The sequence below is a fragment of the Danio aesculapii genome, chromosome 3, assembly GCF_903798145.1.
Source record: "Danio aesculapii chromosome 3, fDanAes4.1, whole genome shotgun sequence".
Lineage (NCBI taxonomy): Eukaryota > Metazoa > Chordata > Actinopteri > Cypriniformes > Danionidae > Danio > Danio aesculapii.
The window spans coordinates 33304680-33322234 of record NC_079437.1 but is presented as its reverse complement, the minus strand read 5'-3'; the positions used below and the strand labels follow the sequence as shown (position 1 = coordinate 33322234).

At 36.3% G+C, this 17555-nt stretch overlaps 7 gene segments (V, D, J or C); all 7 read left to right on the top strand.

Annotated features, from left to right (window-relative positions):
* Nucleotides 1–1980: 1980 nt before the first annotated feature.
* On the top strand, nt 1981–2479 carry LOC130221337 (Ig heavy chain V region 5A-like). The segment is given in 2 exon segments: nt 1981–2068; nt 2172–2479. Coding segments are annotated over 2 exon segments (351 nt in total).
* Nucleotides 2480–5537: 3058 nt separating this feature from the next.
* On the top strand, nt 5538–6000 carry LOC130221340 (Ig heavy chain V region 5A-like). The segment is given in 2 exon segments: nt 5538–5615; nt 5693–6000. Coding segments are annotated over 2 exon segments (351 nt in total).
* Nucleotides 6001–7977: 1977 nt separating this feature from the next.
* Nucleotides 7978–8430, top strand: LOC130221338 (Ig heavy chain V region 1B43-like). The segment is given in 2 exon segments: nt 7978–8041; nt 8126–8430. Coding segments are annotated over 2 exon segments (351 nt in total).
* A 329-nt stretch (nt 8431–8759) lies between these two features.
* LOC130220554 (immunoglobulin heavy variable 3-21-like) lies at nt 8760–9251 on the top strand. The segment is given in 2 exon segments: nt 8760–8826; nt 8938–9251. Coding segments are annotated over 2 exon segments (360 nt in total).
* A 732-nt stretch (nt 9252–9983) lies between these two features.
* LOC130221339 (Ig heavy chain V region 5A-like) lies at nt 9984–10480 on the top strand. The segment is given in 2 exon segments: nt 9984–10069; nt 10173–10480. Coding segments are annotated over 2 exon segments (351 nt in total).
* A 2028-nt stretch (nt 10481–12508) lies between these two features.
* Nucleotides 12509–12937, top strand: LOC130221342 (Ig heavy chain V region 5A-like). The segment is given in 2 exon segments: nt 12509–12551; nt 12630–12937. Coding segments are annotated over 2 exon segments (351 nt in total).
* A 1974-nt stretch (nt 12938–14911) lies between these two features.
* LOC130220553 (Ig heavy chain V region 914-like) lies at nt 14912–15364 on the top strand. The segment is given in 2 exon segments: nt 14912–14975; nt 15060–15364. Coding segments are annotated over 2 exon segments (351 nt in total).
* The last annotated feature ends 2191 nt before the right edge of the window (nt 15365–17555 follow it).

The following is a 17555-nucleotide window of genomic DNA, read 5'->3' as shown; positions in this document are numbered from 1 at the left end:
ACATTAAGAGCACTTAATATAGAGTGGAGCTGTTTATTTCATGGGATAAAATTGTAGGCTCCTCATGATTTTCTTTCAAAATAGTATGAATTATTCATTTTGTTGAGACTCTCTGAATCTTTTCTGATACCCAAACTTGCAGTCTGTTGACATGACTTACATTACATTACTCCACTTACATGATACATTTCCACAAATTGGCCCAAGTGTTCATGAACTTAAGTGTGAATAATTTCACAACTACAACAGAACACATTTACAACAAGGTAAAGGTTACTAAGCCTTTTAATTTGTAGTGCTTTGCACATTCAATATAAGCTAATAGTGTCTGTGTGTTCAGTCCCTATATAATACACAGCACCATCTAGAAACTGTGATGCTCCAAACAAAATGGAGCTAAGGTGAAATATACCATCAATTTTTGTTTTTCTAAATCGATTTCTTTTTACCTGAACAAAACAATAAGCAATAAAAACAAAGCATGTGAATATTTCTTTAATCCTGTGGAAAATAGGAAAACAGTTTAACAGACACAGGATGCACTTGTTCTCACATGAGACCTTTATTTTTTATTATTGTTATCTATTCTGTTTGATTAAGTTATCAGCATCATGTTTTCTAGCTGACACTGCAAACAGCTTCAGCACAAGTGGAGGCAACATAAAACTACAAATAATAAAAATGCAGAGAACACATTTATTAATTTGCATCCGATTTACTGAACATTCTGAAATAGAATTCAAACTAGCACTGGCTCTTCAAATACTTTGCCCTTAAGCATGACTGCACTTTGTGATGCTCCCAATGCAAATCCAATCAACCCTGCTTATCAGTTCAGTATTTATGTGCTTCTGACGGGATCAGGTTCATTTACATCATTAGCTTCAAGATGAAGAATGCTCTCTGCTTACTGCTGCTCTCATTCAGTCTACAGCGTGAGTTTTACACAAAGATCTATTGACAGTTCTGGAAAAAACATACTGAAAATTAAATCAGTCTTTTATTTTTAGGTATAAAATGTCAAAGTATGGAGTCGATTGAAAGCTTAGTTCAGAAAAAGCCTGGAGAAACTCTGACTCTGTCCTGTAGAGGGTCCGGGTTCAGCTTTGACTGCTGTAGCATGCATTGGATCAGACAACAAGCTGGAAAACCTCTTGTGTGGATTGGACGTGTTTCTAGCAGTGGTGGTAGCCAAAACTATGCTGAATCTTTTAGAGGCCGAACTGAAATCACCAGAGATAATTCAAAGAGTATGACATATCTGAAACTATCAGGCCTGACAGCAGAAGACTCAGCTGTGTATTACTGTGCAAAACAATCACAGTGACACAAAGATCTTAAAGAGCTGAACAAAAACCACTGTGAGTGTTTTATCTCTCGTCACTGGAGCTCAACAGGTGGCAGCAGAGAATAAAAAATACTTACTGTCACAGTGAACAGTTGAAATTACAGTGAATTACACCATAAAATATCAAATATTAAAGAGGACAAAAGCAAATCTGAGTATTTCAACTCTGTTGATTGATTTTACCATGTACATATTTACACTGAGGTTATACTTTATTTCAGCAGATACTTTATCTCCAGCAGTGACTAAAAGTAATGAATATGGTGAAAATGTGAAGATGAAGAACACAGCATTGTCTCATGGTGCATGAGAGTGAAGTTGCATTCATCTTAAATGGAAAATTAAAAGAAGTCATCTTACACAAAACTTTTTGCTGTTAAATGTTAATTAATACATTATTAGACTCAAATCAACTCTGGAAGAGATTGGAAAAGACTTAAAAATAATTATAATAGTTATTAGAAAAATAATACAGTACTCAGATCTAGTAGAGAAATGGACTTTAAGTGTAAAGTTTTGAATCATGATACAAATATTTTTTTCACAGTTGATTTAGCTGAGGTGTGTGTTTATGTAAATCATCTTTACGTATTTAAACAGTCAGTTTGATCACTGATCTGACCACTGGAGGAAGAGAAGACTGACTTCAGTTCAGTCAAACTGTGCTGTGAAACACCATGATCTCTTCATCTCTTGTGCTGTTTCTGGCAGTAGTTTCCTGTGAGTTTAATCTATTTCTCTTTGTGATACATTTATCTGCTGTTTATTCACAGTCTTTAAACTTGACACTGTTTTAATAACTGTATTATTTTATTTGATGCAGGTGTTGATTCATATGAACTCACTCAGCCTGAGTCTCTGACTGTCCGTCCTGATGATTCTCTCACTATCAGCTGCAGAGTCTCATATTCAGTCTCTAGTGAACACACAGCCTGGATTCGTCAGCCTGCAGGAAAAGCTCTGGAGTGGATTGGAGTGATCTACTATAATGGAGACTTAGCCTACAAGGATTCTCTGAAAAGCAAGTTCAGCATCACCAGAGACACCTCCAGTAACACAATAACTCTGCAAGGAAAGAATATGAAAGCTGAAGACACAGCTGTGTATTATTGTGCCAGACGTACACAGTGATAGACGACTGCAGCCCCCATGTACAAAAACACTACTGTATATATATATTTTTTCACTTTAAAACTGCATGAATCACTTAACTCTGTAATGAAAATCAAATAAATGCATATAGTATAGTATAGTATGTAGTATAGTATATTCATATTCTGTTGTTTGAAAAGAGTCCATTGTGCTCCATACAAACACCATATTATTGATGTAACAATGTAATGATCAGAAGAATGTCAGGATGCAGGACTAAAAAAATATTTATAAATATTTATAAATATTTAGCACTGAATAGCAAAGAATTCTCTTGTCACCTGCACAACGCCAACAGAACAGAACATGAGCACACACTCCGGACCTCTCTTGATGAGTACACAGACTTGCTGTAAAAACTTCTTCTCACATCGCACTCCATCTTAACACAGGAACAATACATAATGTTCAGGCATGCTACACTTTACAAAAAAATAAATAAATCAAATGTTGAAAATGCATTTATTAATTTGCATCCTATTTACATAATATTTTATAAAATAACAGTCAACAAAAATGATGATGATTCTGAATTGTACATAATTGAATTGATTTTGATTAACTTGATTATTTTTAATGATCACTTACACTGGAAATAGTTTATCATTTTTTTGTGTTAAATTCTTTGCTCCTCAGTCATGACTGCACTTTAAGACCATCACAATGCAAATTCAATCAACCCTTCTCATCAGTTCAGTATTTATGCGCTTCTGATTGGATCAGGATCATTTACATCACCAGCCTCAAGATGAAGAATGCTCTCTGCTTACTGCTGCTCTCATTCAGTATACAGCGTGAGTTTTTGTATGTAACACACATCTATTATCAGTTCTAGTATAAAATAGTTACAAATTAAATCAGTCTTTTCTTTTTAGGTATAAAATGTGAAAGTATGGAGTCGATTGAAAGCTCAGTTCAGAAAAAGCCTGGAGAAACTCTGACTCTGTCCTGTAGAGGATCCGGGTTCACCTTTAGCTCCTATAACATGCACTGGATCAGACAACAAGCTGGAAAACCTCTTGTGTGGATTGGAGGCACTGGCTATGGCTATGCTGAATCTTTCAAAGGAAGAGCTGAAATCACCAGAGATAATTCAAAGAGTATGACATATCTGAAACTATCAGACCTGACAGCAGAAGACTCAGCCGTGTATTACTGTGCAAAAGAATCACAGTGACACAAAGATCTTGAAGAGCTGAACAAAAACCACTGTGAGTGTTTCATCTCTCGTCACTGGAGCTCAACAGGTGGCAGCAGAGAATAAAAAATACATAAAAAACAACCCTATGAGAGGATATACTATCCTTAGCAATAAATTGCCTAATAACATTTTATATTAAAGGGCACCTATGGTGAAAAATCTACTTTTCAAGCTGTTTGGACAGACATACTGTATGTGCATGTATGGTGTATAGACCGCCATATTGGGGTGATATAAACACACCCAGTCCTTTTTTTCAATTTTGCAACATAGAAACAGTGGACCAATTGGAGCGGTTTTCAGACCGACCGCAACTTTACGTAGAAGTGCGGTCCCCCCGCCCACCTAATTGATTGACAGCTGCGTGTATTAACATGTCCCTGTAGTCACGTGTATAATCATATAAACAAGACCAGACGTGTACAAAGCAGCCGGGATTAAAAGGTGTATTCAGTTCGCTAGGATCCTCAATCATCATCAAATGTGATCAAGAGTAAGTTTCACATGTTTAAAATGTTTTAAAACAGAGCATGTGTGTAATGAATTACAGCAATTTAGCTTAGCTTTACTTCATCAGCACAGCTGCGTCTCAGAACAATTATAAAGGAAGACGCTTCAATCCCGGTTTGTGGACGTTAAATCAGGTTTATTTTGTACATTAATATAACAGATATCCATACAACAGTGAATATTAACCTGTATCATGTCACATTTGCGTGCAAAAAAAAGTGCAAAGCTAAACGGGTGCTCTGTCTGTCTGTCTCTGTGTGTGTGTCTACAGCGTTGTGTGTGTGTGCGTGTATCTGTGTGTGCGTGTGAGCGCGTGAACTTTGTGTGACTCTGCGATGCAACTGCACATCAAATACTCATTGGTAAAGTTCTTACTGTAGTATTTCTCACAAATGCTAAGTGAGATCTGCTTCCTTTAAGTCTGTCTGTTGTCTGACGCAGTCGAGGGAGGAGATTAAGGCATGCAGAAAGGCACATAGAAACGGTGGGCGGGGAGGACTAGCCTTAAAGGAGCAGTACACCAAAACCGCCACCCAGTGAAAAAATGTATAAATAGGAACTTAATAAAAGGTATAATAAAAAATCTCATGGGTGTTTTGAGCTGAAAACATTACAGAAACATTCTGGAGACGCAAAACACTTATATTAAATCTGAAAAAAGGGCTAACCTAGGTGCCCTTTAAGTAATGATGTAAATTCATATGTTAATTATCCTATAAGTCAAAGTGTATGTATTTCAACTTCCACTTCTCTGCTTTAGTTAATCATTAGATAAAGATTGGTGAAGGTATCATTATGTTATGACTATACTTGTTGACAAAGATGACTGTTAACCAATAGCATAAATATTAAAAGTAGTTTGTTTAGTCTGTGCATAAACAAAGTCATATATCATTAGTACACCTTTGCAAATCATTAGTTAATGATTATTAAATCAAACTGGCAGTTTAAATACATGGGTTCGACTTTGACCAAATATTACTTGACCTGTATTGTTGTGTGCAACTGTAAGTTACCAAACTTTTTGATTTAGATACAACAGAACTGTACTTACTGCAATCATTAGTGTAAAATGTTCATTATCAGTACTGTATATCAGTTTATCAAACACTTCATCAGAGTTGAGAAAGAAAAAAAAAGAAAATATGTTCTTGTCCATTATGTCCATTTTTTTATGTCCAAAGCATGTTTAAAGATAAGTGCAGTAAATTATATAAACACTAACATAAATATTTTTAGCATGTTTAAATGAGTAGCAGCTGTGTGTTTATGTAAATCACCTGTTGCATATTTATACACTGATCTGATCACTAGAGGAAGAGAAGATTCACCTTAGTTTAGTCAAACTGCTGTGAAACACCATGATCTCTTCATCTCTAGTGCTGTTTCTGGCAGTAGTATCCTGTGAGTTTTTGTTGCTAACGTTAACGTTCTCTAAACTTGACATGGTCTTACTAACTGTATTCTTTCATTTGATACAGGTGTTGATTCATATGAACTCACTCAGCCTGAGTCTCTGACTGTCCGTCCTGATGATTCTCTCACTATCAGCTGCAGAGTCTCATATTCAGTCACAAGCTACAGCACAGGCTGGATTCGTCAGCCTGCAGGAAAAGCTCTGGAGTGGATTGGAGTGATCTACTATGATGGAGACTTAGCCTACAAGGATTCTCTGAAAAGCAAGTTCAGCATCACCAGAGACACTTCCAGTAACACAATAACACTGCAAGGAAAGAATATGAAAGCTGAAGACACAGCTGTGTATTATTGTGCCAGACGTGCACAGTGACAGACAACAGCAGCCTCCCTGTGCAAAAACACCATAATAATTGTAGAATGTACAGGATTCTTTTTCTTTTCTCCCCAAAGATTTTTACAAATTTTCACAAATAAAATGTCATTTGTTTAGTTAGAAGTCAATAAAATCCTCTCGTCCACGTGACAATGATGTGGAAATGCACCTACAGTTGCATTGCCCAAACATCTTAGATGATTAGATTTGTTTTCATAATTCCCTATTTTATCATATGCATGCTGGAATATTGTATTGCAAATAAAAACACTCATTAAATGAACTAAAGAAGTAAAGTGTAATATGGCTGCATTTTATTTGTGGCTGCTCTTCAGATTCCAACTGTGCATACTGTAGTAATTTATTTAAAACAATTTAACAACGAGATATTGCAAATCTACAAACATCAAAATGTTAATTAGCAAATTTGACTTGTCACACTGTGTGTTAATAGTCTTCAGAAAATTAAGACAGGGCTGTCCAGTGAATTGAGCTTTTACCTCTTTCACCCTAAAACCTTCATTTATTCTTTTTACCAAACCTCAAGTCAGTTTCTTTATTTTCCTGGATGGACACAAAAGGAGATATTCTGAAGAATTATGGAAACTAGCAGCCATTGACATCCACAGTAGGAAAACTACACAATCAACCTATCTATTTTTGTCAGTCATGTCAATCTAGAAAAGTAAAAACAGAAAAATGCTTATAATACAAAATTGTTTATTAAAGAGTAGTATAAATCAAGTGTGAATAAAATTAGTCATTTACTGGTACAAACTGTATGCATAACTGTATGCAAATCTTCCACTTCCTCTTTCATTGAGTGTTATAATGGAATGCAGCATCTTGTTCTCAAACGTCTGAAACCATGATCTGCTCATCTCTCTGCTTATTTCTGCTTCTTGCAGCTGTCTCTCGTAAGTCATAGGGTTTATAGAAACCGTTAAATTATACAAAATGTTTTCACATCTCTAACCTTTCAGGACATATTTCTTCCTCAGGTATCCACTGTATTGAACTGACCCAGCCTGATTCTATGGTCTTGAGGCCTAGTCAAGTGTTGACTCTGTCCTGTAAACTCTCTGGATATTCAGTGACTGACAGCAGCTACTGCACTCACTTCATACGACAGGCTGCAGGAAAAGCTCTGGAATGGATTGGGGAGATTTGTGGTAGCGGTAACACATATTACAGCGATAAACTGAAAAGTAGATTCACAGTTAGCAGAGACTCTTCCAGCAGCAGCGTGACTCTGAGTGGACAGAATATGCAGACTGAAGACACAGCTGTGTATTACTGCGCCAGAGAGTCACAGTGACACAGAGCACTTTCTGCCCTGTTCAAAAACCACTCGCCACTCAAACATACAGCAGCACATTAAAAATCATCAGTGCTTCTGGTCCAGATTTAGTGTAGGATTCAGTGTTCACAAATATTCCATTTTTTCAGCGTACAGTTTGTGTTTGTGTTTGTGCATGTTTGTGCGCAATTCATGCAATATAAGTATTATCTTTGATTGAGCTTCTAATTTTTAGTTTGTTTACTATCTTGTTTGAGAAAGATTAAAAGAAGAGTTGCATCAACTGTGAGGAATTTGAACCTATGATCGGAAACTGAAAATGTTTTTTCACCCAAAAATATTTAAATTAATTTGCAATTTAAATGCTAATGAAAAACAACAAAAACAACACTTTGTTACTATACATCTCTGCTTATATGTTTCTACCTACTAGGATAAAAGATAACTTTCAGAACAAATCAATAAATTCTCACCAATCATACACAGACAAGAGAAGAGCTAAAAATAAAGTTCAAGTGCTGCTGGACTGTATCCCATATCTGTAAAAAAATCTTACTGGATTTGAACTTGTATTTATATAGACATCTTGCACAACCAAATGTCTATGCAAATCTTCTACCTTCCCATTATACAAAAGTGTAGTGTGTGTGGATCATCAGAGGAAGTAAAACACATTTAGTTCAGCCCTAATCATGATCTTCTCACCAGCTATTCTCCTGCTGGTGGCAACAGCATCCTGTGAGCTTCATTAATCGATCTATACTTCATACATTTATTTAAGATTTTAATATTCAGAAAATTCAATTTTTTTGTAATTTTCAGGTGGTGTTTACTGTGTTGAGCTCACTCAACCTTCATCTTTGGTCGTGAAACCTCAAGAATCATTTTCCATCTCCTGCATGATTTCAGTATCAAGCTACTGCATTCACTGGATCCGTCAATCTGCTGGAGGACCTCTGGAATGGCTTGGATATCTCTGTAGTGGTGGAAGCACTAACATTAAAGATTCAGTGAAAAACAAGATCAGTTTCACCCAGGACACATCCAAAAACACAGTGTTTCTGCAGGGACGTAATTTTCAGACTGAAGACACAGCTGTGTATTACTGTGCCAGAGAGACACAGTGACTAAACAAACCACAGCTCTGTACAAAAACCTGAACAAGTTAATCAGAAATACAGTACATTCTACCAAAACTCATCATCCATCCTTCCATCCATTACAATCTAGGTCCAGGTCCATTATGGTATTCAATATTCTACAATGATTCAGTATTCTACAATCTTTCTAGAATGTATTTATTTGTTTATTTTGCAAATGTCTTTTTCGAACACTCATCAAAATCAAGTAATGGCAGGCTGGAGGAGGAGTTAATGCAAATCTGTTATGTATGTTTCTCATAAGTTATCTGTGCTGTTGAAGTGTGTCTTTGTTCATTGATTGTTTATGTGGTCCTTGTGGAGGAGAATCATCAGCAATGACACCAATAATCAACTCACTCCTGCTGTTACTGTTAATAAATGGTTTGTTATTTAATAAATAATAAGAAAACGTTCATCTAAATAATTCTAAAACACATTACAGCCTGTTTCTATGCACATACAATATGTTACATTTCTTTCTCTCTTCTACAGGTGTTCACTGTCAGACCTTCACTCAGTCTCAAGCTGAGGTAAAAAAACCAGGTGAATCTTTTCGTCTGGTCTGTACCGCATCTGGATTTACATTCAGCAGCTACTGGGCAAGTGTGGTGAGACAAGCTCCCGGTAAAGGATTGGAGTGGGTTGCAACTATTGGCACATCCAGTTCTCCTATCCGCTATTCTCAGGCAGTCCAGGGAAGGTTCACAGTGTCCAGAGATGATTCCAGCAGTCAACTGTACCTTCAGATGAACAACCTTAAGACTGAAGACACTGCTGTCTATTACTGTGCCAGAGAGACACTGTGAATGAGTTCAAGCTCAAAGCAGTACAAAACTATCAGGCCTGACAGCAGAAGACTCAGCTGTGTATTACTGTGCAAGACAATCACAGTGGCACAAAGATCTTAAAGAGCTGAACAAACTGAGTGTTTCATCTCTCGTCACTGGAGCTAAACAGGTTGCAGCAGAGAATAAAAAACACTGTCACAGTGAACAGTTGAAATTACAGTGAATTACACCATAAAATATCAAATATTAAAGAGGACAAAAGCAAATCTGAGTATTTCAACTCTGTTGATTGATTTTACCATGTTCACATTTACAGTGAGGTTATACTTTACTTAAGCAGATACTTTATCTCCAGCAGTGACTAAAAGTAATGAATATGGTGAAAATGTGAAGATGAAGAACACAGCAGTGTCTCATGATGCATGAGAGTGAAGTTGCATTCATCTTAAATGGAAAATTAAAAGAAGTGATCTTACACAAAACTTTTTGCTGTTAAATGTTAATTAATACATTATTAGACTCAAATCAACTCTGGAAGAGATTGGAGAAGACCTAAAAATAATTATAATAGTTATTAGAAAAATAATACAGTACTCAGATCTAGTAGAGAAATGGACTTTAAGTGTAAAGTTTTGAATCATGATACAAATATTTTTTTCACAGTTGATTTAGCTGAGGTGTGTGTTTATGTAAATCATCTTTACGTATTTAAACAGTCAGTTTATACACTGATCTGACCACTGGAGGAAGAGAAGACTGACTTCAGTTCAGTCAAACTGTGCTGTGAAACACCATGATCTCTTCATCTCTTGTGCTGTTTCTGGCAGTAGTATCCTGTGAGTTTAATCTATTTCTCTTTGTGATACATTTATCTGCTGTTTATTCACAGTCTTTAAACTTGACACTGTCTGACTAACTGTATTATTTTATTTGATGCAGGTGTTGATTCATATGAACTCACTCAGCCTGAGTCTCTGACTGTCCGTCCTGATGACTCTCTCACTATCAGCTGCAGAGTCTCATATTCAGTCACTAGTGAACACACAGCCTGGATTCGTCAGCCTGCAGGAAAAGCTCTGGAGTGGATTGGAGTGATCTACACTGGTGGAAGCTTAGACTACAAGGATTCTCTGAAAAGCAAGTTCAGCATCACCAGAGACACTTCCAGTAACACAATAACACTGCAAGGAAAGAATATGAAAGCTGAAGACACAGCTGTGTATTATTGTGCCAGACGTACACAGTGATAGACGACTGCAGCCCCCATGTACAAAAACACTACTGTATATATATATTTTTTCACTTTAAAACTGCATGAATCACTTAACTCTGTAATGAAAATTAAATAAATGTATATAGTATAGTATAGTATATAGTATAGTATATTCATATTCTGTTGTTTGAAAAGAGTCCACTGTGCTCCATACAAACACTATATTATTGATGCAACAATGTAATGATCAGAAGAATGTCAGGACTCAGGACTTAAAAAAAATAAATATTTAGCACTGAATAGCAGAGGATTCTCTTGTCACCTGCACAACACCAACAGAACAGAGCACGAGCACACAATCCGGATCTCCCTTGATGAGTACACAGACTTGCTGTAAAAACTTCTTCTCACATCGCACTCCATCTTAACACAGGAACAATACATAATGTTCAGGCATGCTACACTATACAAAAAAATTAATAAATCAAATGTCGAAAATGCATTTATTAATTTGCATCCTATTTACATAATATTTTATAAAATAACAGTCAACAAAAATGATGATGATTCTGAATTGTTCATAATTAAATTAATTTTGATTAACTTGATTATTTTTAATGATCATTTACACTGGAAATTGTTTATCATTTTTTTGTGTTAAATACTTTGCTCCTCAGTCATGACTGCACTTTAAGACCATCACAATGCAAATTCAATCAACCCTTCTCATCAGTTCAGTATTTATGTGCTTCTGATTGGATCAGGATCATTTACATTACCAGCCTCAAGATGAAGAATGCTCTCTGCTTACTGCTGCTCTCATTCAGTCTACAGCGTGAGTATTTGTATGTAACACACATCTATTATCAGTTCTAGTAGAACTAGTTACAAATTAAATCAGTCTTTTCTTTTTAGGTATAAAATGTGAAAGTATGGAGTCGATTGAAAGCTCAGTTCAGAAAAAGCCTGGAGAAACTCTGACTCTGTCCTGTAGAGGATCTGGGTTCAGCTTTGGCTGCTGTAGAATGCACTGGATCAGACAACAAGCTGGAAAACCTCTTGTGTGGATTGGACACGTTTATGGTGATGGCAGTGGCAATGACTATGCTGAGTCCTTTAGAGGAAGAGCTGAAATCACCAGAGATAATTCAAAGAGTGTGGTATATCTGAAACTATCAGGCCTGACAGCAGAAGATTCAGCCGTGTATTACTGTGCAAGACAATCACAGTGACACAAAGATCTTGTAGAGCTGAACAAAAACCACTGTGAGTTCTTCATCTCTCGTCACTGGAGCTCAACAGGTGGCAGCAGAGAATAAAAAATACATAAAACACAACCCTATGAGAGGATATACTATCCTTAGCAATAAATAACCTAATAACATTTTATATTAACTAATGATGTAAATTCATATGTTAATTATCCTATTAGTCAAAGTGTATGTATTTCAACTTCCACTTCTCTGCTTTAGTTAATCATTAGATAAAGATTGGCGACGGTATCATTATGTTATGACTATACTTGTTGACAAAGATGACTGTTAACCAATAGCATAAATATTAAAAGTAGTTTGTTTTGTCCGTGCATAAACAAAGTCATATATCATTAGTACACCTTTGCAAATCATTATTAAAGCAGACTGGCAGTTGACATACATGGCTTCGACTTTGACCAAATATTACTTGACCTGTATTGTTGTGTGCAACTGTAAGTTACCAAACTTTTTGATTTAGATACAACAGAACTGTACTTACTGCAATCATTAGTGTAAAATGTTCATTATCATTACAGTATATCAGTTTATCAAACACTTCATCAGAATTGAGAAAGAAAAAAAAGAAAATATGTTCTTGTCCATTTTGTCAATTTTTTTAATGTCCAAAGCATGTTTAAAGATAAGTGCAGTAAATTATATAAACACTAACATAAATATTTTTAGCATGTTTAAATGAGTAGCAGCTGTGTGTTTATGTAAATCACCTGTTGCATATTTATACACTGATCTGATCACTAGAGGAAGAGAAGATTCACCTTAGTTTAGTCAAACTGCTGTGAAACAACATGATCTCTTCATCACTAGTGCTGTTTCTGGCAGTAATATCCTGTGAGTTTTTTGTTGCTAACGTTAACGTTCTCTAAACTTGACACTGTCTTAATAACTGTATTATTTTATTTGATGCAGGTGTTGATTCATATGAACTCACTCAGCCTGAGTCTCTGACTGTCCGTCCTGATGACTCTCTCACAATCAGCTGCAGAGTCTCATATTCAGTCACAGACTACAGCACAGGCTGGATTCGTCAGCCTGCAGGAAAAGCTCTGGAGTGGATTGGAGTGATCTACTATGATGGAGACTTAGCCTACAAGGATTCTCTGAAAAGCAAGTTCAGCATCACCAGAGACACCTCCAGTAACACAATAACACTGCAAGGAAAGAATATGAAAGCTGAAGACACAGCTGTGTATTATTGTGCCAGACGTGCACAGTGACAGACAACAGCAGCCTCCCTGTGCAAAAACACCATAATAATTGTAGATTGTACAGGATTCTTTTTCTTTTCTCCCCAAAGATTTTTACAAATTTCCACAAATAAAATGTCATTTGTTTAGTTAGAAGTCAATAAAATCCTCTCGTCCACGTGACAATGATGTGGAAATGCACCTACAGTTGCATTGCCCAAACACCTTAGATGATTAGATTTGTTTTCATAATTCCCTATTTTATCATATGCATGCTGAAATATTGTATTGCAAATAAAAACACTCATTAAATGAACTAAAGAAGTAAAGTGTAATATGGCTGCATTTTATTTGTGGCTGCACTTCAGATTCCAACTGTGCATACTGTAGTAATTTATTTAAAACAATTTAACAACGAGATATTGCAAATCTACAAACATCAAAATGTTAATTAGCAAATTTGACTTGTCACACTGTGTGTTAATAGTCTTCAGAAAATTAAGACAGGGCTGTCCAGGGAATTGAGCTTTTACCTCTTTCTCCCTAAAACCTTCATTTATTCTGTTTACCAAACCTCAAGTCAGTTTCTTTATTTTCCTAGATGGACACAAAAGGAGATATTCTGAAGAATTATGGAAACTAGCAGCCATTGACATCCACAGTAGGAAAACTACACAATCAACCTATCTATTTTTGTCAGTCATGTCAATCTAGAAAAGTAAAAACAGAAAAATGCTTATAATACAAAATTGTATATTAAAGAGTAGTATAAATCAAGTGTGAATAAAATTAGTCATTTACTGGTACAAACTGTATGCATAACTGTATGCAAATCTTCCTCTTCCTCTTTCATTGAGTGTTATAATGGAAAGCAGCATCTTGTTCTCAAACTTCTGAAACCATGATCTGCTCATCTCTCTGCTTATTTCTGCTTCTTGCAGCTGTCTCTCGTAAGTCTTCAGTGTCTATAGAAACCGTTAAATTATACAAAATGTTTTCACATCTCTAACCTTTTAGGACATATTTCTTCCTCAGGTGTCCACTGTATTGAACTGACCCAGACTGATTCTATTGTCTTGAGGCCTAGTCATGTGTTGACTCTGTCCTGTAAAATCTCTGGATATTCAGTGACTGACAGCAGCTACTGCACTCACTTCATACGACAGGCTGCAGGAAAAGCTCTGGAATGGATTGGGGAGATTTGTGGTAGCGGTAACACATATTACAGCGATAAACTGAAAAGTAGATTCACAGTTAGCAGAGACTCTTCCAGCAGCAGCGTGACTCTGAGTGGACAGAATATGCAGACTGAGGACACAGCTGTGTATTACTGCGCCAGAGAGTCACAGTGACACAGAGCACTTTCTGCCCTGTTCAAAAACCACTCGCCACTCAAACATACAGCAGCACATTAAAAATCATCAGTGCTTCTGGTCCAGATTTAGTGTAGGATTCAGTGTTCACAAATATTCATTTTTTTCAGCGTACAGTTTGTGTTTGTGTTTGTGCATGTTTGTGTGCAATTCATGCTATATAAGCATTATCTTCGATTGAGCTTTAATTTTTTAGTTTGTTTACTGTTTTGTTAGAGAAAGATTAAAAGAAGAGTCGTATCAACTGTGAGGAATTTGAACCTATGTTTGGAAACTGAAAATGTTTTTTCACCCAAAAATATTTAAATTTGCAATTTAAATGCTAATGAAAAACAACAAAAACAACACTTTGTTACTATACATCTCTGCTTATATGTTTCTACCTACTAGGATAAAAGATAACTTTCAGAACAAATCAATAAATTCTCACCAATCATACACAGACAAGAGAAGAGCTAAAAGTAAAGTTCAAGTGCTGCTGGACTGTATCCCATATCTGTAAAAAAATCTTACTGGATTTGAACTTGTATTTATATAGACATCTTGCACAACCAAATGTCTATGCAAATCTTCTACCTTCCCATTATACAAAAGTGTAGTGTGTGTGGATCATCAGAGGAAGTAAAACACATTTAGTTCAGCCCTAATCATGATCTTCTCACCAGCTATTCTCCTGCTGGTGGCAACAGCATCCTGTGAGCTTCATTAATCGATCTATACTTCATACATTTATTTAAGATTTTAATATTCAGAAAATTCAATTTTTTTGTAATTTTCAGGTGGTGTTTACTGTGTTGAGCTCACTCAACCTTCATCTATGGTCGTGAAACCTCAAGAATCATTTTCCATCTCCTGCATGATTTCAGAATCAAGCTACTGCATTAACTGGATCCGTCAATCTGCTGGAGGACTCTTGGAATGGCTTGGATATCTCTGTAGTGGTGGAAGCACTAACATTAAAGATTCAGTGAAAAACAAGATCAGTTTCACCCAGGACACATCCAAAAACACAGTGTTTCTGCAGGGACGTAATTTTCAGATTGAAGACACAGCTGTGTATTACTGTGCCAGAGAGACACAGTGACTAAACAAACCACAGCTCTGTACAAAAACCTGAACAAGTTAATCAGAAATACAGTACATTCTACCAAAACTCATCATCCATCCATTCATCCTTCCATCCATTTAAATCTATCCAGGTCCATTATGGTATTCAATATTCTACAATGATTCAGTATTCTACAATCTTTCTAGAATGTATTTATTTGTTTATTTTGCAAATGTCTTTTTCGAACACTCATCAAAATCAAGTAATGGCAGGCTGGAGGAGGAGTTAATGCAAATCTGTTATGGATGTTTCTCATAAGTTATTTGTGCTGTTGAAGTGTGTCTTTGTTCATTGATTGTTTATGTGGTCCTTGTGGAGGAGAATCATCAGCAATGACAACAATAATCAACTCACTCCTGCTGTTACTGTTATTAAATGGTTTGTTCATTAATAAATAATGAGAATACATTCATCTAGATAATTCTAACAAACACATTACAGCCTGTGTGTATGCACATACATCATGTTACATTTCTCTCTCTCTTCTACAGGTGTTCACTGTCAGACCTTCACCCAGTCTCAAGCTGAGTTGAAAAAAACAGGTGAATCTTTTCGTCTGGTCTGTACCGCGTCTGGATTTACATTCAGCAGCTACTATGCAGCTGTGGTGAGGCAAGTTCCCGGTGAAGCACTGGAGTGGATTGCATACATCGGCACATACAGTTCTCCAATTTACTATTCTCCATCAGTCCAGGGAAGGTTCACAGTGTCCAGAGATGATTCCAGCAGTCAACTTTACCTGCAGATGAACAACCTAAAAACTGAAGACACTGCTGTCTATTATTGTGCAGTAGAGACACTGTGAATGAGTTCAAGCTTAAAGCAATACAAAAACCACTCGTTTTCTTGTTGACTTCCCTTATGCTGCAGATGCTGTTATTTTCCAAGAGGTGGCGCTCTTGTTAAGCAGTTTTAGCAGACTGCTTCAAACATCACTCAATGATTATTTGTTAGATGAATTCAATTCAATTCAATTCAATTCAATTCAATTCAATTCAATTAATCTTTATTTCTATAGCACTTTTACAATGTAGATTGTGTCAAAGCAGCTTCACATAGAAGATTATAGTAAATTTTCACTGCTGAGAGTTCACTTAAGAGCAAATCCATCGATGCGCATGAAAATAGAAATAGACTGTCCAATATTGAAATTCTGCAGAAACACAAATCATTCATTTAAGTCTGATATTATATAGATGTTTTATATAGGTAAATTTACAGGTAAATTTCATTTTTTATTAATACAATAGACATCCAAACAAACAAGAATATATACATTTTTTTAAGGATCATTTCAATAACAACAAAATTATATAATAATAATAACAATAATAATAAATTTAATCAGTTAAATAGGCACTGACGCAATTTTTCTTATGTAAACTTATGTAAATTAGATCATAAAGAACTTTTCCAGACCTGCAGTGCAGAGAGTCACAAGTTCCACCTGAGAGACTGCAGACAGACAGAATCATGTACTTTATACTATTGGGATAATTTTATCTACTGTGTCCAGTGAGTATCGTCAGCCTCATCATGACAACGCTACTATTTCAAGAGTTCCCACTTAGATATGCTTGGCGTATAAAGCAGGTTTGGCATGCTGTCCCGGGAGAGAACCCTGAGCTCGGAGATATTTGAGCCCAGGGCTCCCACCCAGTCTATAAGCATATCAGGAGATCCGAGATCAGGTAGGTCTCAAGAGCTCCCCCTTTTAGAAAAGGGAGGAAAAGGAGGAGAAGGGGGGATTCTTCCAAACGAAGATAAACATTAGGGAGAAAATGATCCATTTATAGTAAACTAGGATCACTCTGATTGGATTATTACTGATTACAGATGAGTGGCCAGACGTGCTCAATCATATCACGTGCTCCTCTCGAAATTAGTGTATGAAACTTCACTTCAAGAGTTCCCACTTAGATATGCTTGGCGTATAAAGCAGGTTTGGCATGCTGTCCCGGGAGAGAACCCTGAGCTCGGAGATATTTGAGCCCAGGGCTCCCGCCCGGTCGATAAGCATATCAGGAGATCCGAGATCAGGTAGGTCACGAGAGCTTCCCAAAATGCTATCAACTCGGGAAAGCAGCCGTGTATTTCAAAGAATTTCCCCCCAAAAAGCTAGAAAGTTTTAGCTATATCCGGCTGCTGGATATAGAGGTTATGGAAA